The sequence below is a fragment of the Eschrichtius robustus genome, chromosome 10 (genome assembly GCF_028021215.1).
Source record: "Eschrichtius robustus isolate mEscRob2 chromosome 10, mEscRob2.pri, whole genome shotgun sequence".
NCBI lineage: Eukaryota > Metazoa > Chordata > Mammalia > Artiodactyla > Eschrichtiidae > Eschrichtius > Eschrichtius robustus.
The window spans coordinates 3,834,291-3,857,215 of NC_090833.1; the positions used below are offsets into that span (position 1 = coordinate 3,834,291).

Here is a 22,925-nt window from a genome sequence, read left to right on the forward strand (position 1 = left end):
TTCTTCCCAACCGCCTCTCCCATTCCTATTTCATGAAACCTACCTTTCCTTTAAAACCCAGCGGGATGCTCACTCTTTCAGAAAGCCTTTCAGACACCACAGCTGAACTGCGGCCTCTCTCAGGCTACTTTGTATCAGTCACAGCGTCTACCATACCCTGCCTCCGATAAGGACCATCATCCTTCGAGCATTCACTCGGCGAGGGTCGCTGTGCTAAACACTCTCCACACTTTTTCTCCCTGCATCCTCACTTCACTCCCGTTATTATGCCCATTTCACAGAGGAAGAAACTGAGGCTCAAGGGACTTCAAGACTTGCCCAGGTTTACACTGCTAGGAAGCAGCGGAGCAGGAACTGAACCGAGGGGTTCTGCTTTTAAAGCTGCCTGCTCTGATCAGGGTGGTTTTCCATAGACGTCGCGACCAGGTCTGAAACGCCAGCAATCTGAGGGTAGAAGCCACTGTGGGTCTCCGCAGGCCCAGAGGTGGGCTTCTGTAAATACTCGGCGAAGGAAAGAAGGCTGCCCTGGTGCAGCTTTTCTCTTTCCCCAGATGAGCCGCCTCTCCTCCAAGGCTCCACAGCAGACCCTTCGCCCACAGGGGCCCTACGGGCTCTTCGGGAAACATGAACGCAGCTCTGCGGCCGGGCACACGGAGACCCTGGAAGGGGCACCCGGGTCTGCGAGCGGAGAAGGAACCTCCGGAATGCAGGAGGCACTCCAACCACACCCAGCCGGGCCAACTTGTTTACGCCTCTTGCCTGGCCCGGCCCGGCCCGCCGCCCCGCCGCCCCGCCCCTCGCTCTCTCGCGTGGCTCCTCCCGCCGCGCCGGCCCTTCTTTTTGCCTCCTTCGCAGTCACAAGATCTCTCAGCGGCTCCCTTTAGGAATCCTTCCGCCCGTCCCCGCCCCCCTATCTTACAAACTCTCCTTGGTTCTTTCTCGACTGGTTAGCATCATCAGTAATGAGCAGAACTGCCCCTTCCTTCCAAAGGTGCTGCCGGCCGCGGTCATCTGTCGTCGGGTTCGACGGGGTTGGTGGGGCGAGACCCCGCTGGGACTCTTTTTCGTGGCGGAGGCTGCAGCGGCCGCGGACATCTCACGACGGGGGGGAGGTGCTGTACGTCCAAGATGGCGGCGCCCTGTAGGCTGGAGGAGCTGTGAGGTAAACAGCTGAGGGGGAGGAGACGGTGTGTGAGTATGAGGGTGTCGCCCCCTCCCTTTCATGGGGGCTTCTCAGGGCAGTCCTGGCACCATGGTCTCAGTCTGGGAGGCCCTGTGGGGCTGGGGCAAGGGGCTCTCTCGCCGGAGAAGGGACTCCGGGAAGGGGGGTTCGGAGAGCTTTCCCCTCCCTCTTATTACGCGCTATCTCCGGCGGGGCCCGGCCGGGCTGGCGGCTCTCTGGGGAGGAGAGGCGGCCCCGGCCGGCACGTCGCCCCTCTTCGGCGACGGAGGGGACGGCTGCAGCCCCGGGCCGCGGAGCCGAGGGCAGGGGTGAGGTGGGCCCGGTCGCCAGCCCCTCGCTGGGTGGGGTGACAGGTTCCCGCGGGGTGCGGAGAGCGAGGGAGAGACCCTCGGCTGGAGGGCGGGGCCGGGCGGTGGGGCTGGTACCCGGGCTTGCTGAGAGGGGTCAGGAGTTTGGGGGGGGGGGGGGGCGGGGGATGAATGGAGGCTGCCTGTGGGCATCAAGGACCCGCCTGGACTCGGTGTCTCCGCTGAAATTTGCATGACCGAGCGCGTCGCTCCGGGTGTGCTCGTGGGTATTTAATCGACGGTGAAAGACAGTTGCTTTCGAGTCAGCAGAGGTGAATCTTAAGGGACAGCTATTTGCAGAGCCACTCCTAGACGCTCATTCATTCATTTGAGGAACTGGAGGGCGAAGAGCCCGCAGTCAGAGAGCCCTTGGAGAATGAAAGCTGTTTCTTTGTGTCTCCTGTTCAAGAGTTTTGCTTCGTGTGCTTTGGATTTGGGGGTGTGGGGGGAGGCTTTGGAGGGGGCGCGGTCCTCCTGACAACAGCAGCTTGTTTATGGGGCACTCGCTGTGCACGTGCTTTGCGGTCATCCTCTCCTGTAGCCCTCGAGACAAAGGGGAGAGGCAGCCACTCTTAACGCCTCCATTTCTCAGATGAAGAAACTGAGGCCCCGAGAGATGAGGGTCCCTTGCCCAAGGTCACCCCTCTAGGATTATGTGAGCCAGGACGGGAACTGGGGTCTGACTGCCTCCCAGACTGTGCTCCTGTCTCTATTTGTACACCCATGACTCTCTCATTTATCTCTTATTTGATCAAAGCTGGCCCGTCTTTCTTTCTAAGTGGGTGATTAGAATTAATCAGTTGGCAGAGGTCTGTGCATAAGTGCGTGTGTGTGTGTGTGTGTGTGTGTGTGTGTGTCTTTAATTTTGAGGAGGAGCACCCTTGCTTCTATACCTTAGCTTTTGTTGGGGGTGGCAGTGTTGTGCCTGTAAACATGTTAGTCTAAATTACGCCGGGAAGTATTTGATGTTTTCATAAAACTCACACGTTTACTGCAGAAAGAAGTCGTGCTACAATCCTTGCTGGATTTTTTTATAGAAAGCATGGAAATAGCCCTTCACTTTACATAGCGTAAGCTGTAGAAGTACTAAAATAGAATAATACTCTTCTGAGATTCATAGGTTTATAATTCGGGGATCAACTTGGAGTCGTCTGAATTCACACATGCTGGCAAAGTGGAGCTGTAAATTTCGAGAAGCGTCATAAAACCAAACCTTGTGGGAGCCCTTGATTTACAGAGCAACCACCTGTGATTCTTAAGTTGACCATTCCTGAGTAAACCTGGAACATGCACGTGTGAAAACTGATGAAGGGTCGTGTGGGGAAAGGCGCCTTTAACAGTCACGCATCAGGCTAATGAGGTGCCTCAGAAACACTGACAGATTCTTTGCTGTTGCTCTGGGGAGTCACAGGTTCTCCCTCTAACCACCTGGTGTAAACTTAAGGGGTATTTATAGAGGGTGTCAGTGGAAACTATCCTCTTCCCAAACTTCCTATCTTACCCAGACGCTCTTACCTCACGTGCATGGAAGGGCGAACGATGTAAGCTTTCTTTGCTTCACGCATTTCCTGGCGTCATAAAGACTTTGGGATGCTCCTAAATGCCTAGCTAGACAGATTCCTAGGCAGCTACACGCATTCTTACTTGTTTTCATTCAATTGGAGTGTCTCAAATCCTGTGACTCAGTTGTACTCTTCCTCACTGGCTTCTTAAGAGCAAAGACGTCCCATGCCGCTGCTGTCCGGGTGTAATAAGATGCCTTCTGTGCGTACCTGTTTTCATTTGTGAGGCGAAACTGAACAGTCTTACTAGGACAAATCAAATACATGCCTGTCTATGGGATGTTTATAGAGTAATGAAATTACCGGAAACGAGAGATCTCTAACAGTAGCGTCCATCAGAACCTTCATGCACAGGTATCTGGCCCCATGGTAGGTAGATTTGCATATTCGGTCTTTAAGGACACCCTGGATGTGTATTTTGGAAGAAGTCATAGGTGATTCTGATGTGCACCAGGGGTTGCGGACCACTGGCTAAAGTAGCCACTTTGGCTATTTTTCTTTTAATTTATAATTTATTGCAGAGGCATTTCTTAAAATAGCTTCTAACCTCTGGTGTATATAGTGGTGGGTAAGTTTGGGGCTCTGAATTACAGCTGACTTGATCTTACAGATCTGTCTTCTTTCAGAGTTTGTTAAGGTACAGGTATGGTTCTTTTCCGGGTTCTAGGGCCATGGTAGACTAAAGTTAACTTTTTCTGGAATTAACTGGATATTCTTGGCTGCAGATGAGCCAAATACAGCAATACATCAACCATTTCAAGCTTTTCTAAAAGTCAAATAGCTTTCGACTTCTAACAAGCCACTAAGTTCTCTGAGCTTCAGTTTATTCATTTGTGAAATAAGAGAGTTGGATTGTAAATGAGTATTTCAAAGTCTAAATTTCTGAGATTTCAAGTCCTTCTGGGGCTTCAGTTAAAGATTCTACATTGATTGAATCAAAGTGTTAATGGCTTTATAATAACTGAGCAAATGGATGACTTTTAGCGCGACCTGTTTTTATCCTTTCCTTTATATCACATTTTTAAGAAGGTATTCCTTAAAAGTTCCTCATATTGTAAATCTCTCTTCGAGAGATTAGTTTTATTTGTATTACTTTTGTTTGTTATTTAAGTAGCTGCAAGCATGAAAGAAAAGTATACTGGATGGCATTTAAATCTCGAGCTTTTCGCTTTAAAAATACATATATATTTATAATTAGCATATACTCAAAAACTGAATTTTCCCCCTTCAGTGTTTAGTTTGCATGAAATACTGATTTTTTTCCATTGGTCTGAAAAAGGTTTTAGACCAATTAAATTGGTCTAAAATCACCATCAGCAATTTTAGATGATTCTTTTTCTGATTTACTTGTTAAGCATGTAGTTCCTAGACATTAGTAATTTAATGTCTAGTGTCTATTTTTGGGAGGGGGAAAATTTAAAAAAATATGTATATATAAAACATATATAATCCCAGGACCTTGCTAATTTCTTCTTGTCCATTCTCTTGTGCAGTACTAACTGTTGTTCTATACAGGGAAGTAGCAAAAGGTTATAGAACACTTTTTAAAGTTGAATGAATTCAGATTGTCATCTAATGAGTAAAGTGCCCTAAAAACCTAGCTTTGATACAGAGCAAGACATGGTAGTTACTGGCCTAGAATTCACAGGTCACTTTCTAAAGTAAAGATAATGGCAGTAGAAGCCAAGAAGTATTTGAGTAACAAGGGACAACTTTACCCTTCGGTCGGTGATGGAGGACACGATGGGCCGTGGTAAGAAAAAACAGATGCGGTGACCGTAATGTCTGCAGTTGTTAAGACCTGTGCTGCTCTGAGTGGTTCCACAGAGCCCAAGAGTACAGCAACAAACATGAAGTGTATCCATTTTAAGCTACAGAATGACTGTATCAATGTTTCAAGTATAAGTTATTAAATGTAGACTTCTAAGGCTTATGTACCCACTGTTTAGTAGTAATATTGTTATAATAAAGTTTATATTTATTGGCACAGTGCCAAACAGTGTGCTGTGTTTTTTTACATGCGGGATCCTGTTAGCTCTTCCCACAGCCTTAAGGGACGGGAGAGAGAGATGAGCACGCTGAGGCTTAAGGCCACACTTATTCAGTGGCTGAGCTGGGATCGGAGCCCTGTTGCTTGACTCCAGAACACACACGTTTAATCTTTCACTGGGATAAATTGTCTGAACTGCTGATCTCAGAAACTAACTCAGAGGTCAATGGTTCTTAAGTTTTGGGGGGGGCCTCCGTTACCCTCTGAGAATTTGTGGGAAGCTGTGGACCAAATATCCTTTTCTGTCCCATCAGCACCAAGAACAAAATTCATACAGATATGAAATTTTGGATATGGCTTCAGGAACTTTACAGACCCAGCCTGAAGCCCAGCTGATCATTCTAGATAGATTACTGCTCTTAAAAATGGACTTGGGCTTTAAAAAAGAAACAAACAAACAGCAAACAAAGCAGTAGATAGGAACGGCCCACGTCTTTTAAAGATGGACTATGTACTGTTTGTATTATAAATCATTTTCTTAAACTTTTATATTGAAAGGTTCTTTATACTTCACTGGAAGATCAACCTTAGGTGTCACATTAAAAAAAAAAAAATTATAAGTGGAGAACTCAGGTGTGTAACTTGCTAAATGCTTGTCAAGCTTGGCATTCAGTCTGTGTGTACGTTTAGCACCTGGCAGAATTCCATTGGGCTTTTTTTCCCAAGGTGTATGCACTATTTTTTTTCCCTTTGCACCTCAAAAGTATATATAAAATATATATTAAATATATATTTTTAATATTTCTTGCCTTCATCCTTCTTCCTAGGCTAGTGGTTCTCAACCTTTTGTGGGCATCAGAATCGCCAGGAAGACCCCACTCCCAGATTCAGAGGTCTCTGACCACCAAGGCTCAAGGCCCAAGAATTTGCATTTCTAACAAATCCCCAGGGGATGCTGACGTTGCTGGTGTGAGGACCACATTTGAGAACCACATGTTTAGTCCTAGGCTATCAAACCCTGTGCCTTTATTCCCTCAGATATTTCTGTTTTAGTCCTGTGAACTTGAAACCTAAAGAAATCGTCACAATTTTCCTCATTTCTTTTAAGGGAAGCTCTGTTTTTGAAACATACATGATATTTGGTTTATTTTCTTGGTAAATAATTTTGTTCATGCTAATAGAAAGTTAAAACATAAGAAACATTATTTATTGAAGAGCTACACCTTACCAAAATCAAGCTCTGTCCCTGCAGGCAAGTTACTAGAGGATTTAGCTCTGAAAGAGGGTATACGCTTCAGCAAATTGTCCTTCCGGGTCCCTCATGGCAAAAGTTCTGAATGGAGAATCTGGAGCTCTCCTGCCCCTGTTTATACAACCTTGAGAGGGGCCACAACTGCTGAGACCATGCAAATCACACGTGACTACACATTTTGGCAGGTTTTGCTACCAGCTGTTTTACTTTCACACACTGAGTGGTATTTCCTACCCCTTTCTTTCCTTCTGTGCATTGGTAGGAAGAGTGAATTGGAGCTTGTATCTTACCTTTTTTGGATGCATTTGTGCTGAAGGCAACTTTATTCACTTGATAGAATATTACTCTAAGAAGTCACCTGAGCGTTACTGAGCCAGAGTCAAACATAATTGTGTAGTAGTGTATTATTAATTTTAATAAATTTATTTATTTATTTATTTTTGGCTGCGTTGGGTCTTTGTTGCTGTGCGCGGGCTTTGTCTAGTTGCTGCGAGCGGGGGCTACTCTTCGTTGTGGTGCGTGGGCTTCTCATTGCGGTGGCTTCTCTTGTTGCAGAGCACAGGCTCTAGGCGTGTGGGCTTCAGTAGTTGTGGCACGTCGGCTCAGCAGTTGTGGCGCACGGGCTTAGTTGTTCCACGGCACGTGGGATCTTCCCGGACCAGGGCTCGGACCCGTGTCCCCTGCGTTGGAAGGCGGATTCTTAACCACTGTGCCACCAGGGAAGCCCAGTAGTGTGTTATTGACATATTATTATTATCTGTATTATCTGTGTAATGTTTCTGTTCTACCTATACTGTACTTGATAATGAAATAGTCCATCTATGCCTGAACCTGTATCTGAATTGTCTTTGAACTTTTTTAGATAAAAACCTCAGTACAGAAAACAAGTTACAGTGAAGAGACATCTGCTTTCGTTTATACCTGTAGTTGCGTTTTTACATCATAGAAAAGTTGTACAAAATTATCTAGGCGATGTGATATGCAGTTACATATTTTATGTGATTTGGGGTTCTGAGGAGTCCTAGGGGATAGAAGGCCACACACAACACTGATTTTCCAAAAGTCTGAATATTCAGCTGATATTTTCAGATAAAATACTTCATGAAGGCATTTAGGTACCTGCCACTAGTATTTCATGAAGGTATATTACAGCTCTCAGGTCTCTCATGGCTCGTAATGCAGCTTGCCTAGGGCAGAGATGTGTGAAAAAATGTGTACAAGTCCTGCTTATGACTCTCTACATGGCTGTTCAGCTGGAGTTTGTGTGTACCCCACATATACACACCATCTCTCTGTAAACACCTACAGAATGAAATGAAGGTGAAATGTGAAAACAAGTTGACCTGTGTTCCTTCTGCTTAATCTCAAAACACTAAAGCACAGAGCCATCATCTTCCTCAAACCTACCCTTTATTTCTATTCAAAAAGACTCGTAGAGGTGCAATTACAGTGTTGCTTTCTGGTGAGAATACAACTTTTGGGTCCAAGAGGAAGAGTCCAGATCTGAGGGCGTGTTTCTTTTTTAATTTGGCTTCTGAAGATAAGAACATGGATTGGCCCTGTTATGCTCTGACAGGTGTTTCCATCCATACCCCTCAGGGGTACACATTTTTGAGCAGGGTCTTCGCCATTCCTCACTTCTGATCAGGAAGTTCACAGGTCGCATGATTTTACCTAGTAGTACATCCATAGGGCAGGATTTAAATATAAATGAATAAGTAAACACTTAAAAATATAAATAATGCCAGGTAGCCCCTGACTGGCCAACATTTATCACCATTACCATTTTTTAGCATGGCAATAAAGAAGGTAAGAAGTCTTAATGTCGAGCATTGGACAAAAAACATTCTGATTTCCTATGCCAGTTCCTTTATCTAGGACAGTGATCCTGGCTAGGCAGGCTATAAGATCTCATCTTGTATACATCCTAATTTTACCCTTGCCTTAGATATTCCTTTTCAGGTAAAAGATCCAACTGGGATTAATTGCAAGAGGAAGTCTACATGACTCAGTGGAGTAACAGCTGAAGTTAAGATTCTGAAGATTAGAGGCTCCAGTGTTCTAATTCCAGCTCTTTTGGTTGAGTGACTGTGGCTGGGCAAGCACCCCCTGTGTGAATGGTTTCGTTGGCCTTTTTGGAAGGCCAGCCTGCCTTCCAACTCTGCACACACACTTGCAGTATGCCACTGAGGACCACAGTTAATGGCGTTAATGCCTAGAATGTGTTCTACAAGGAAATATGATTACCCCGTCATCTGGAGCAAGAGGTTTTAATTGTTAGAGAGCCGCTCAACACACTAGTTCAACTTTGACCAGGATTGTACGTGGAAGGGCTTGTCTCCAAGCTCTTCCGTGTTCAGTGTAATTAGACGTATATAGTGTATGAGGTTCAGCTTTTCATATCTGTATTCAACCCTGGAATGGCTACCAAAGAAGCTGATGAAGTCTTTGTTGACCTGAACAGGGTATATTTGCCCCTTGTGTGCCAGATGCTGCATCAGGCCCTGGGTGTCCACTGGTGGTCCCCCACCAGTGGGGGTCCCCGTCCCCATGGAGCTTACAGTCTGGTGATCAGGCTGTACCTAAACGTAGTTTGAAGGGCCCACATTTTAAAAGCAAACTGGAATGTATTTACATATACTCATATTTAACAAGGATATTTAATATGAGGTAATTTAGGTAGAAAGCAGGGCTAAAAGGGAAAGAAAATAGGGAGAAATGATAGCTGTTCTCATATATTTTATGCTTGTCATGTAGAAGGATTAGATTAAGGTTGTGTGGTTTCAAAGGCAGAATTCAACTTTGTACATTTATTTAGGAAATATTTTAACTCCTAATCATTCAGTGAACAATTCCCAGGCACTGTGGCAGCTGCAAGAGGCACAGTACTGGAGAAGCCCCTGTCTCTCCCTGGCTGGAACTGCTGTTCTGGTGAGGGGGACGTATTCAGTAACTAATTGCACTTGCTTAGTCGGGTGTGCTCCGTGACACCAAGAAATACAGGCTGCTGAGAGAATGTGACGGGGCCTGACCTGGTCTGGCCCTGAGTGGAGGGAAGTGAAGGCTTCTCTGATGAAGCGCATGTTTAAGCTGAGGTTTTTCAGGGTGAAGACTGAGCTTGGGAGGGGGCAGAGGTAGAGTCTCTCGGGCACAGGGACAACATGTACCTGGTCCTGAAGTGGGGACGTGTGTGGCTAGTGGGGCAGGGCCGTGGGGAGGGAGAGGGTGTGGTGGGTTTGAGGTGACGCGGACCCACCAAGTGCTTCATGCCTGGCGCTGTTCTTCCTCTCGGGCTCCTCGGGTGGTTTCTCTGTGCCACGCACCATGCCGAGGGCTATGGGCGTTCATCTCCTGCAGGCCTCACGCAGCCTTAGGAGGTAGACGCCACCGTTCTTCTCACTGTACAGGTGACGTAATTTAAGGTTGGACATTGGAGACTTAAGATAAATCACCCAGAGTTACACAGCTACTCAGTGGCAGAGCTTGGATTTCAACTCGGAGCTCTAATTCTGGAGCCCATCCTGCCCATGCGTTTCCTGCCCATTCGTTTATAGCTCTAATAAAGACAGTTAACAAAAGGCAGAGTTTACAAGTTCAGCACAATATAAAGAATTTTCCAGCAACCAACTGTTCAGAAATGTAGACGGGGAGAGGCACGTGCACCCACTGATTATAAGTGTTCATTCCAGCGGAAACCAGATGGCCACCTGTCAGGGATGTGCAGTAGGAAAGAGGTGGAAGCCAGTGAATCCTGAACTTCCTCTGTTGTGTCTGGGATCTCACTTCATTGTGAGATTGGTATTGACAGATGCGTGTTTCTTCTCTTCAGTGACCATGAAAGACACCAGGTTGACAGCACTGGAAACTGAAGTACCAATTGTCCCCAGAACAGGTAAGGTACAAACTCAGTCCAGTGGTTGGGGGAAGGTGGAAGAGAATCATTTATCCTGTCTGTGGCTGTACGGGGGCAAAGATGTTTCTTTGCATTCAGGATTAATATTGATGGTTTTAGCTACTTGCCAGGAACTAGACCTTCTGTGCCGTGAAGTAATCAGTCAAATTACCGGTAATTTATTAACTGCTTATTCAGTGCCAGGCATGGTGTTACGTGCATTCTGTGGTTATTTATTTTGTTCTTCACAGCCACACTTTTGGTGTATCTCCGTTTTACAGATGAGGAATTGGGCTCTGAAATTATGTAATTTTCCTAAGGTTGTATAGTTAGTACCTGGTGTACCTGCGACTCAAATCAGTTCAATCTAGCAGCAGAATTTGGTTCTAACGCCTAGATAAAAGTGAAACCTGTGTGTCTGAGCAAGTCATTTAACTAACACAGAGGTTCTCAACCGTGGCTGTGCCTTAACAATCCACACAGGCCTATAAAACAAGCCAGATGTCCTGTCTGGACCCCACCCCTTAACCTGCTCAGGATTGTGTGGACTCTCCAGGTGATTCTAATGTACGTCCTGGGCTGAGGACCCCTGAGCTAACGAATTAGCATTTACATTGTAACATGGCTTTACTTATTAATTGTCTTAATTCGTTTTTTGGGGATGAGTTGCATGCTATCGTGGTTTCTAGGAATTGGAGGAGTCTCAGAGTCCTGGAATATATCCTTCCTAAATATTGAGGCTTTGGCATTTCTGTGGATACTAATGTAGTCTGAGTGACCTGACTGATCCCTGAGCTCTAATTTTGAGTTTACTGGCAGGAGTGTGCAGTGCAACAGCTTTCCGTGTCTACAGGAAGGGTGTAGGGGAGATAGGGAAGTGTTTGGTCTGCTGTCTTTATGCACAGATGGCTAATGGGATTCATTTAATGCCTCACTGGTTGCTATTTGCTGTATTCTGTCACTGTCTGCCTCACCTTACCTCCTAGGAATTGTGAAATAAGGTGGAGATTTTTGCCTTAAAGATTGGTGTCTGTTCACAAACAGGGACTTAATACAGATTGTAGACTGTCTAACAAGAAGGTGGAAGTATTGTTCCCTCACGAGTAGGGGAAGCTTTCTAAGTTTGACTTTTTACTTTCAAATATTTTATGTGTACTTCACCCTGTCCTTTGTCGGAAATCCACTGCATATGAATTTGAACCCAGTGTCAGATGGTCATGATCAAATCATTGAGGCCCAAGCTGAACATCACACATCACAAATCTCAGATTTTTTTTTTTTTAATTTTCACTTATTTATTTATTGGCTGCATTAGGTCTTTGTTGCTGCGCACAGGTTTTCTCTAGTTGCGGCGAGCGGGGGCTACTTCACTGCGGTGCGCAGGCTTCTCACTGCGGTGGCCCCTCTTGTTGCAGAGCATGGGCTCTAGGCGCACAGGCTTCAGTAGTTGTGGCGCACGGGCTTAGTTGCTCCACGGCATGTGGGATCGTCCCGGACCAGGGATTGAACCCGTGTCCCCTGCATTGGCAGGCGGATTCTTAACCACTGCACCACCAGGGAAGTCCCACAAATCTCAGATTTTATTAAACATTTTTCAATATTGCATTTGTATTCTGTTTTAGTAGTCAGATTGTTAAAATTTGAAATTTTAACAAATTGGTCAGCTGTGTCAGCTGCTAGATTGCTCCTGGGTTAACACGTGTGTGATACTGGAAGGACATTAGTCTTCAGCTGCCACGTTTAGTCCCATCACTAACCTTTTTAGACAAAGCAGAATGTAATTCGGGAGAGTTTCTGGTAAATTGTTTTCTGGAAGGAACCTGTACCTGGGATTCATAGCTTGGGCAAGCCTCAAGGATCCTTCATCTTCAGCTACTAAAAATTGTTGACAATCTATACCAATCATTTTGAAAAGCTTTTTGATTAAATTTTTAGCCTCCGTATACACACAGCTACAAGAAATTGTCTTCTTAAAACAGTTTTGTAAAGTCTGTTTTGAAATTTGATTAGTGAGTACAAAATGTGTTTGAGTATTTCATTTTTTCTTAACATTGTTTTCTTTTCTTCATACTCTATATATTCTTTATGTTTGGCTTGAAGATGATTTATCATGGATATTGTTGACTGTGATTTTGGGTTTTTTTCATGTCATAAAATTGAGGTGACAGGTTGGCATCTTATTTTTAATTCACCCTCACAAGATGTGAGGTATTCCCAACTATGACTTTTTCTTGAAAGACTACAAATCAGGACTACAAATTAAGTGAAGTTCTTAAAGATTATTCCGTTTGTAATAAATGTTATAAAGCAATTCTATAAAAGTTAGAATTAAAATATAGTTTAATTTCTGTTATTTAGCCATGTGTTACTAAAATTTTTATAAACATTTGGCTCAAAGAATAATTACTGTTATTTGTAAAGCTATCTAGCGAATCTACCTTAATACTCATAATATTAGTTAATATATTTAACTGTTTGAAAGTTCTTAATTGTTTTTGAACATAAAAATCACATCGTTAACTGAAGCTTTTATTTTTGTAATAATAAATGTATAAATAAGTATTGTATTGACAGAATTTCAACTTATAAAACACAAAACTTAGATGTTACATCTAGAATGTTTTTACCTTTATTCAGGTATTAATAGTAATTCCGTATGCATGCCTTGTCCGCATTACTGGCATCATGTGGATTAGGTCTGATGGTAACATTAACGTATAGTTGTTGGTCACACATGCACAGTCCAAAGGTGCCAGAAATGCTGCTGAAGTGGGCGATTGCTCAGCTTTCAGTCCTAAAGACCAAGGTGCAGCCAGATTTTGGCCAAGTATAAAGACTAAAATCGAACTTTGGTAAATCTCTATTTTCCAACCATAAATCTCAAATCTGGTTACCAGTGTAGAGTTTCAGTTTGGTTTATTCAAAGGTGGTGACTAAGAGCCCCCCTGTTGCTTTAGATTGGGTGGTCGGGGAGGCCTCTCAGAGACGGTGTGACATTTTGAGCAGAGACTTGAAACAAACAGCCACACGAGGATCTGGGAGAAGAGCAACAGCAAGTGCAGAGGCCTGAGCAAGAAGCTGTTTTCCTGAGTTTAGGAGCCTGAGGCTAGAGCAGAGAGACGAGGGGGTGGAGTGCTGTGAAAGGAAGGCAGAGGGAGTGGGGACTTCACAACTGGCCCAGTCTGGTGGAGCCTTGCAGGGCCCTTGGGAGCTGGCGCTTATTAGCTCCGTGGGAAGCCACTGGATGATTGTAAACAGGGGAGTGAAAGATTCTGATTTCCCTATTTCAGAGTCTTTTGTGGTTGTTTGGTGGCAGATAAGCTGTAGGGCGAGGGTAGTGAGGGAGCCTGGTGCTCCCTTGTCTCCAAGCGGGGATGAGGGGGGCTTGGGCTGGGGTGACAACAAAAGGGATAAGTCAGTGGGTTTGCCGGCGGATTAGATGTGAGGGTACGAGTGGTGGAAGAGCACGGATGTCACCTAGACGTTTGCTAGAGACTGATGATCATGCCTTTTGCTGAGGTCCAGGAGGCTATCAGAGTGACAGGTTTTGGGTGGGGAGTGGGCGTTGAAAGTCACGGCTTCCTAATGTAAATAGTGTCATCGATAGCACTGTACTGTGGCTTGTGGCCGCCAAAGGTAATAGTAAACTAAATGGAATGTTGCTTTGGCGTGTAGGATACAGAAATGTATTAACTAAATATTGACTTTTGGCTTCTCCTGTCTCCTATTTTCTATACGTGGTTACTTCCAAAACGGAAGAGAGACTTTCATGGCTGAAGTGGATGCTTCGTGTGCCTGTGGTGCTAACCTCTCAAGGACTTTCCCCTTATCTTCTCTAGGCTGTAAAGTGTGTTTAACACGTGTGCAACTCACCCATTCCCACCACGTCCAGGTGGAGCTGGTCCCTTCCCTCCTTTGTGTACTCACTATATCATGTCCATTTCCTGCTCGTGTACATACAGTTCTTCATTGCACTTGCTAAGTCTGTCTTCCCTACTTAGCATCCTGCACTCAGTCCCTCCAGAAATATTTGAATAAGTTTAAAAGGGGAGATATTCCAATCATGGACCTAATTCCAAAAGCTTATGATTGAACTCCCGTGAGGGCTTGTTAGAATGTCAAAAATCCTTGAACTTGAGGCACTTAAATGAAGAATCCCACACAAAGCCCATGATTTATATTTTTTCTGAGGTTTAAAAAATATGGTTAAAAGGTAGAATTTTAGAACTCGAGAGAAGAGCAACAAAAGCTTGTTGCCAAAAAAAGATACTAATGTATGTTAGAATAAAACCTTATTTTTGCTTTCTATAAAGCATTTGGAAAGAGTAGGCTCCAGAAATCAGACTTTGATACCTAAATTACATTTACAATCTGAAAAACAAGCTAGGTGACCCATGACGGTCAGCCCTGAGTATCGCCAAGGTGACTGGATGGGCGCCATCTTTGTTTAGATTTGAGCTCATGTCACTCTGCTCTGGGCTGCCTGCACTTGGAGGAACAGCTCTGACATTACCATCTTCTGAATATACAAAAGACAAACGCGGAGTGTCACTAGCCTGAGACTGGGTAAGTAGCAGTTTTATTGGAACAAAATCAAACTTAGGGACAAATTACTTTTAAACCTGAGAATCATTTGTGATTTACCTGAAGTAGAAATGAATGTGGAGGCTAGCTAGATAAATGTGCTATTCCAGTCACCTTGAAAGTGGTGGCCCAAAGGTTTTTACCAGTATTCTTTCTGATAATACGTGAGTACTACTCAGTGAGCGTGTATCTGTGCCAGGTACTGTGCTAACTGTGTGATACACGCTATCTCATTTAATCCTCTTGGTGAACAATAAACCCTGACAGGTTGGTATTATCTTCACTTGTAAATTTAATTTAATCCAACTCACAATAAGGTGAAATTTTATTGTTTTCAGCTTTGAACTTTTACAATAAAATCTTACCGCTTATGGTCTCACGTTTCTGAGTCCTTTGAAATTGACTTCCTTTATGATTTACCTGTAAGATTTATATTTACGTAAATATAAATTTGTATTATATTCCTACATCATACTTTCTACATCAGGATTTGCTATCAAAAGTGCATTTATATATTTTAATTGATTTTTCTGGCTAATGAATTTTTGATTCACCAAGAGCAAAATCAGTGAATATCACCAGGTTGTAATTAAACAAGAGCATAGATGATAGTAAGTTAATACTCACCAGTTTCAGGGGTCATTGCTACTTTAAAATTGGCATCCTTGTAGGAGCTTAACTCTTTAGCGGAGTTTTCCCGTAGCGTGGTGTTTCTCAAATGCGGCTTATTTATCACCCATATAAGAATTATTCTGCTGTGCTTATTAAAATGCATATTCCTAAGCCCACAATTCAGTTCTGGAATGGGCCCAGGAAGTTAGATCCGAGGTAGTTTTGATACACACTGAAACCTGAGAACTGCTACTTTAGCTTACCCAAAGACAAGCAAATAGAAAATAAGAATATATTTTAATGTGACTGCAAGTGACGTATACAGTTGTTGGCCTGGGAGCTGAGGCATCTAAGTTCTGCTTTACTATGTGACCTTGGCAAAATTATTTATCCTTTTTGAGTATCCATATTCTCATTTGTAAAATAAGGATAATACCTGCTTACCTCACAGTTGCTGTGAGGATCAAAGCCCCAAGTTAGTTTAATGTCACATTTACAGGCTTAGTGCTTTGAGTGAAGCAGATTTCGGCTCAAATTTCAGTTCTCCCTGGTTTTGCCTCCTGCTAGCTTTTTGACCGTAAGCAAATGGGGTTGATCTTTGTTCCTCTCCCTGTAAAATGGGGACAAAAGAACCAATCATACTGTAGTTATATAAGGAGTGTATTTGATGATGTTTGTGAAAGGTGTCCAGTGCCTGTCTAATAAATGGTAGCTGTCTTTACTTGGTTTTGAAAATATAGCTTTAGGGACCAAAGTGGGGAGAAATGAATAATTGTAAATGTGTATAGTGACACTGGAGAATGAGCTGCTTTTTCTCTATAAAGATAAGGTGACTGCTCCACTGCCATAAAGGACTGAGTTTTTGAAGGTGCAGGGTTCCCCCGTTCATGCCTACTTCCCTGTAACTAGCAGCATTTGAGTGTGTGGTAGATGTCTGGGATGAGGAGCATACACTAAAAATAGAGGAACCATCCCTGGTTCAAATGAGGTTTACGCACTTATGACCTAACTGGCCATACTAACTTCTAGACTCTGATGGGGTTGTCAAGAAGAAGATAGCATGCTTTCAGTTCTTTTTCTGAAAATAATTCATCTACTCTTTAGATCACTGATTTGAAACATAAACATAGTATTAGCCAAAACCCAAGGTAGAATCAGAGTAGGAATAAAACTTAGATTTAGTCCCATTATTAAGTTGCTGTGATGATTCCAACTGGTATTGTTTTTTTTTTTTTAAGGCTTCTCTCTGTTGCATTCCCTAGAACTCCTCTTCGTAAATTTGTCAAGGACAGAATTATTTACATGCCCTAGCTTCTTTTATCAGCAAAGTTCTGGACGAACTTTTCACTGCTTCGAATACATGCTCAGTTTGTCTGGCAGGTAGTTTTTTGTGGGGAAAAATGGGGCCATTTTGTTACACCATTCCTGTTCTTTTTTTCAGTCTGGTAGTGGCACCAATGAAGAGCCTTCAAAGTCTTTAACACACATCCTGGACCCAGCACAGCGCATTCGTGTAAGATAATGGCCCAACAAGCAAATATTGGGGAGCTCCTCTCCATGTTGGATTCCCCCATGCTGAGTGTACGTGATGATGTAACAGCTGTCTTTAAAGAGAACCTCAGTTCTGGTAAGCAGAATCGTACCCTGGTTAGCTTATCTGCTAATCAGACGAGATTGACCTAGAGGTGACTAGAATCCTGCTGATAAATTTTGGTTTTCATCTTCTAAAGAGAGTCTTTAAAACCACCAAGGAAAAGCATACATCGGTGGATTCATTCTACATGTGTTTCAAGCTTTTAGTTATGGAAATACTCAAATATACACACAAACATAGAAGTAAGAGTCACATAATGAACCCCACATACCCAGCCTTTCCTGTTTCATCTTACCTCCCTGACTTTCCCCCACCCAGGTATTTTAAAGCAAATCCCAGGTATATCATTTCATCTGTAAATCACATGTGATTTTTAATATGAAACATGCTTAACCTCTCTTTTTATCAGAGAAATATAAATTTAAACAGTACCCTTTCCTGCTTGCCGGGTTGGCAGAAATGAAATATTGGTCATAGAAATGGGCACTGTTAGCAGGCCAATACATGGGCGCTCTGCCCTTTTGGAGCGTCTGTCATCGACTTGAAAGCATGTGCCATTTGGCTTACAGACTTACAAGAATCTGTATTTCATTATAGCCTTGAATGAAATGTAGTGGAAACTTGGGAAAACCTACGTACCCTTCAGTAGGTGAATGGTTAAATTAATTATGTAGGGCCATGCAGTGGAGAACAAGGAGCTCAGGAAAGAGAATGAAGTAGGTCATAGATGCTGTCGTGGAAAGGTGTCTACAACACCTCGCTGAGTGGAAGAAACACACATACACAGACCATGGATATATGGACATGGGGCCTAGGTGTGTGTGATTGTACAAGTGTGAAAAGTTTTGAAAGGACATGAACCAAACCCAAGGGTGTTTGTCTCTGGAGAGTGGGTTGGGAGGCAGGTGGTGAGGAAGATGTTCACTTGTATTTTATGTACTTTCATATAACTTGAAGTGTTATAACAATAGACATGAATTATTTTTGTAATTAAAAAAGCAATAAAAAAAGAAGTTAGGGGACTTCCCTGGTGGTCCAGTGGTTAAGAATCCACCTTCCAATGCAGGGGACGCGGGTTCGATCCCTGGTTGGGGAACTAAGATCCCACATGCCTCGGGGCAGCTAAGCCCGTGCTCCGCAACTACTGAGCCTGCGTGCCACAACTAGAGAGCCCGTGCGCCACAATGAAAGGTCCCACATGCCGCAACTAAGACCCGATGCAGCCAAATACATAAATAAATTAATTAATATTTAAAAAAAAGAGATAGTATTTCATGTGCTCTTACGGCTATTTAGGCAAATAAACTTGGTATTATCCTATTGTTAAACCTAAATTCATTTAAGGAAGCAGAAATACAACACTTCATATAACTTTGGGTAGCATGCAAAGAAACGTTTTCTGGATTTTGTGACAGGCAACTATTTGAGGTAAGTTTAGGATGCTAAAGGAAATAACTATTATAAACTGCCCTTTTCTTTCTTTAGACCGTGGTCCGATGCTTGTGAACACCTTGGTGGATTATTACCTGGAAACCAATTCTCAGCCTGTATTGCACATCCTGACTACCTTGCAAGAGCCACATGATAAGGTAACTGCTGGAACTAATGGTAGAGGTTTGATACGTTTTCTATGAGTGGTGTGACAGTGTCTGTGCAGCCCCAGTGCACAGCCTGTCCAGAGCTCACTCCTTCGACTTAGACGTGCCATTGATGATACTGCCCCCAGATTATAACTACATATAAAAACAATTGTCAGGACCTATGTTTCCTGAAAAGTTTTCAAAATACAACATATTCAAGAGGCTTTTAAGGCTCTTGCTGCTTAAAGAAATCCTGTAATCCTAAACTATAATTGTATAGTGACAGTTTGATCCATAAGGTACCCATCTTTAAACCCATGCTCTGAGTAGGATTTTCAGACTTTTGATCAATATGGCAGAATCTGTAAGTGTGGCAACTAATGGGGCTAATTGACTAGTGCTGTTTCACAGCACCAGGCACTTGGAAGACTCCTTCATGTTTTTGCTTTTATTTTTGTTGATGGTAAATAGCTAACAAAGCATTGCAATTGCAGATTTTGGTACATCTTGTGTTTGTATGTGCTAGTGATTTACTTTACCGGGATTTGAAGGCCTTGCAATTGCCTGCCTTGCCTTTTACAGTACATCTTGGGGTTTTTTTGTTTTTTTTTTTACTCTGGGCTGAATTTTAACTTCTACTACTACCTGATTTATATCTGGGGCCAAATCCATGTAGGCTGGGCTATGGGAGCAATAAGTAACTGCTTCCAGCAGGATCCTGTGACGCTTCAACAACCTACCACAGGCTTATTATAACATTGGTTATTATAAGAAGTGGCCTATATGTATTTGAAAAAGAGGGCCTATGAAGGAGTCCTCCTCCCCGCTTACAGACCTGTATCGTGGGATCCTCATTCAGGAGTTGCAAACTGGCCTCCCTCTCTCAGACCAAATGCAACAGTGGGTTGTTTGCTAGCATGGTTTTAAAAAATCTTGAATTTGATCTCTACCTGCATGAGCCTTTCTTTACATCAAAGGGAAGACTTGAGAGACTGGGCTACATCACTGCTGCCTCTCCTTGTGTGAACTTCATACATTCATATATGCGTGTCCCTTGGTTCCCTTGATTTTTCCCAGCTTTACTGAGATATATTTCTCTTGTTCTTGTGCATTTTCAGCACCTCTTGGACAAAATGAATGAATACATGGGCAAAGCCGCCTCTCGGTTATCCACCCTCTCGTTACTGGGCCACGTTGTGAGGCTGCAGCCGTCTTGGAAGCATAAGCTCTCTCAAGCACCTCTTTTGCCTTCTTTACTAAAATGTCTCAAGGTACAGTGTTTGTAAGGATTTGAACGAAATAGCTTTGTGAATATAATTTCTGAAATTCTGAGTACCTTAAAGCAAGCAAGCTAGATTTTAACTTTGAGAGTTTGAAAACTTCTGGGCATTTGGTTTTTCTCAAATGTAACGTAGTCCAAAATTGGTACTTAGTAAGGTCTCAGTGCATCACTGTGACTATTGCAATATGTTTGGTCCAAGCAAATGTGGTAACATTTCGGTCAGATTGGTTGACATTATGCTGTTCCAGCCCTCTTTGATTTCATCATTGTCTAGCCTTTCCTCAGTTGAAAACGTACTGGTTTGTCTTGGGGGAACCCCCATTTCTAAGTTCTCTTTTGGCTAATAGAAAAATGGCTGAAAGGCTCTTTCAGCTATTTAGGAGCATGTTCTGGTTGCAGCTGAGTTGCATTCTACTTTTTTGCACTAACCTTAGTGCGTTTTTCTGCAGAGGGAGTCAAAACCTGAGTAGAACTTTGTGCTTTTGGTTTTGACCGTGGCTTGCTGAAATACTCAGCGTTATTTGCTTAGTCTGTTTTAGTTCCTGGACTTGTTTCCTATCTATAAAATAAGGAAATGTGGTTAATATGAACTACCTGTACCTCACAGAGCTATGACATGAAAATATCCAGTATTGTTTGTTCCAGAATGGCAGTGCCTTTGGAGTCATCTGACACAGCACCATGCAAATTGATTTTTGTCTCTGCCAACAAGGGTAACTGTTTTAATCTCCCTAGAGGTGGATCTCAAGGAGTCACATTGGTAGGATATCATAAAAATGTGCATTTAATGTTCAGGAAAAGCAGGAACAGTTTTAACAATTTTTTTAAGTGAATGGATAGACGAGAATATAATCCGATTTTGAGGCACACTGTTTAGTTCAGATTGCAAAATACTTACCTTTTCCAAAAAGATAAGCCTTGAAAATTACTTACGGACTGTTATTCAAACCTTCAGTGAGAATGTTTTGTTAACCAAAATTAGGGTTAGTCCTTTTTACCCGAACTCATTATAGATTCTTGATTCTCCTACCAGGATTGTATGTTCTTCCTACTAGATATCCGCCATAACAAATGGCTTGGTGCTTGATGTAAAAACTAAATATATTTAAAACTTTATTTCCAGACTCGTAGATTCCTTTTTTAGTAGGAATAATGAATGTCTTAGCCTGCATGGTAGTCTTTTGATTAATATCTTGTTTCTTCAATCTGAATTCCAGTTACTTGGCAAACATTCATAATTTAATCATGTGAGCTGCTGTAGCTAGTCTGAGTTGATTCATTATTCATTGGTTATTAAGTGTCTTCAATTAGTCTAAATTTATATGACTTGATATTTAAACTGTAGACATGGTCAGAGGTCACCATATCTTCTTTTATTTGTTGGTCTCTAAATATTGCTGTGAAGGTGAGCCATTAAGTAGACTTGTTAGTGCTATACTAATTTCTTATTAAATTATACTTCTGTTGTAATCCTTTGAAAATAGTGAATGACTTGTCAGTGTATAAGGTTCTTTTTAACTGACTTTAAAAAAGTAAGTATTTTATGATTTGGTTGAATGAACAAGAATAGCAACATTCTTTCGTTCTGTTAAAAAGCAGCTTCTTGCGCTTCCCTCCAAGGGCTATAAATAGCACATCCTAAGTCTCTGGGTTTGGGTGTCCCCAAGCCCCATTTAAGCCCCTACCCCGGATGAGTTTGGTGCATCAGCGTGGTCCCTGCAGACTCAGCATGGTCGCGCTGGTCCCCAGTGGCTTTTGGTTGCGTGTGTTTCAGTGTTGTGCCCCCACCCGTAGGGGTAGGAGGATAAGTCTGTGCTGGGCGTCTAACCTGTGACCCCTTGCCGTTAGACCCTCCAAGTGGGCGGATTCTAATGCTGCACCTGACAGGTGTTTCTTCTTTCTTGACCTTCCCGCCTGCAGATGGACACCGATGTCATTGTCCTCACAACAGGGGTCTTAGTGCTGATAACCATGCTACCAATGATTCCGCAGTCGGGGAAACAGCACCTTCATGATTTCTTTGATATTTTTGGCCGTCTTTCGTCATGGTGCCTGAAGAAACCAGGTAAAGATCTCCTTCTATACCTGTCATGCCCCACCAAGTGAGTGCTTTCATGATCGATTAACAGGTCATGTGCTGGAAGGGAAGGTCACGTAGAATTCTAAAGCTGAAATGGCTGGTTGTCACCAGCCAGATGAGGAAATACCTCAGGTACGTCCACCAGAGGCACAAATAAGAAGCATGACTGTTGGGACTTCACTGGTGGTCCAGTGGTTAAGACGCCATGCTTCCAGTGCAAGGGGTGCAGGTTCGATCCCTGGTCAGGGAACAAAGATCCCACATGCCGTGTGGCACGGCCAACAAATTAAAAAAAAAAAAAGAAGCAGCACGACTGTTGAGATACCTTCCTTATTTTGTTGGCTTAAAAAGATTAGTTGTCAGAGAAACTGAGTGGTAGGTACAACTTCCTGATTTTCAATAAACTGATAAACAACTTCAATCTGTGTCATAGCAGTATAGGACTAAGCTTGTGGGACATCTTTGTCTTCCTCTGCTGGTCTATAGTGACAGAACACAAGCTTCTGGTTCAGAGAACTTGTCCATTGTAAACGTGGAAGGAGGAGAGAGAATGCAGCACGTCCTGATTAGTGCTCTAGTTTCCAATGCAGTGGGGTTTTGTTTCCATATCGACAGGTAGTACGGCTCTATCAAAAAGATTCAGAAGCTATATAAACACGGGAAATTTGGAATCTTTTGGTCATCCCAGCATGAGATATTTGTGTGGAAAGAATGAAATGTGTAAGCCCTGGGAAATGGAATACTCTGACTTCCTGTGCAGGATTAAGTGACAAGCCTGAGGCGCATATGATGCCGGCTTGTCTCGTAGGCTTTTCCTAGGGAGAAAGAAATGGCCTGTCCATTAATTTCGAGGAGCTTTATGTATACTGTGGACTTGGGGTTTTCCATAGGGTCTAGGTAAGGCTAGATGAATTAAATTTTCTATTTCTCCCACTCTTAGCTCTTTAAGCTAATTTCTGGATGGTAG

At 43.1% G+C, this 22,925-nt stretch overlaps 1 protein-coding gene across 2 annotated transcripts in view; it reads left to right on the top strand.

Moving 5' to 3' along the window:
- The first annotated feature begins 1,111 nt into the window (after positions 1-1,111).
- Positions 1,112-22,925, top strand: part of TSC1 (TSC complex subunit 1) — a 44,866-nt gene continuing 23,052 nt past the window's right edge. Inside the window, exons 1-6 of one of the 2 annotated variants that reach the window (XM_068551930.1) lie at positions 1,112-1,162; positions 10,164-10,226; positions 16,864-17,049; positions 18,502-18,605; positions 19,715-19,867; positions 21,799-21,943. In XM_068551930.1, the coding sequence (XP_068408031.1) occupies positions 16,944-17,049; positions 18,502-18,605; positions 19,715-19,867; positions 21,799-21,943 (508 nt within the window). In that variant the 5' untranslated portion in view covers positions 1,112-1,162; positions 10,164-10,226; positions 16,864-16,943. Of the gene's footprint in view, positions 1,192-10,163; positions 10,227-16,863; positions 17,050-18,501; positions 18,606-19,714; positions 19,868-21,798; positions 21,944-22,925 lie in introns of both variants that reach the window. The other variant, XM_068551931.1, reaches the window with a different exon arrangement.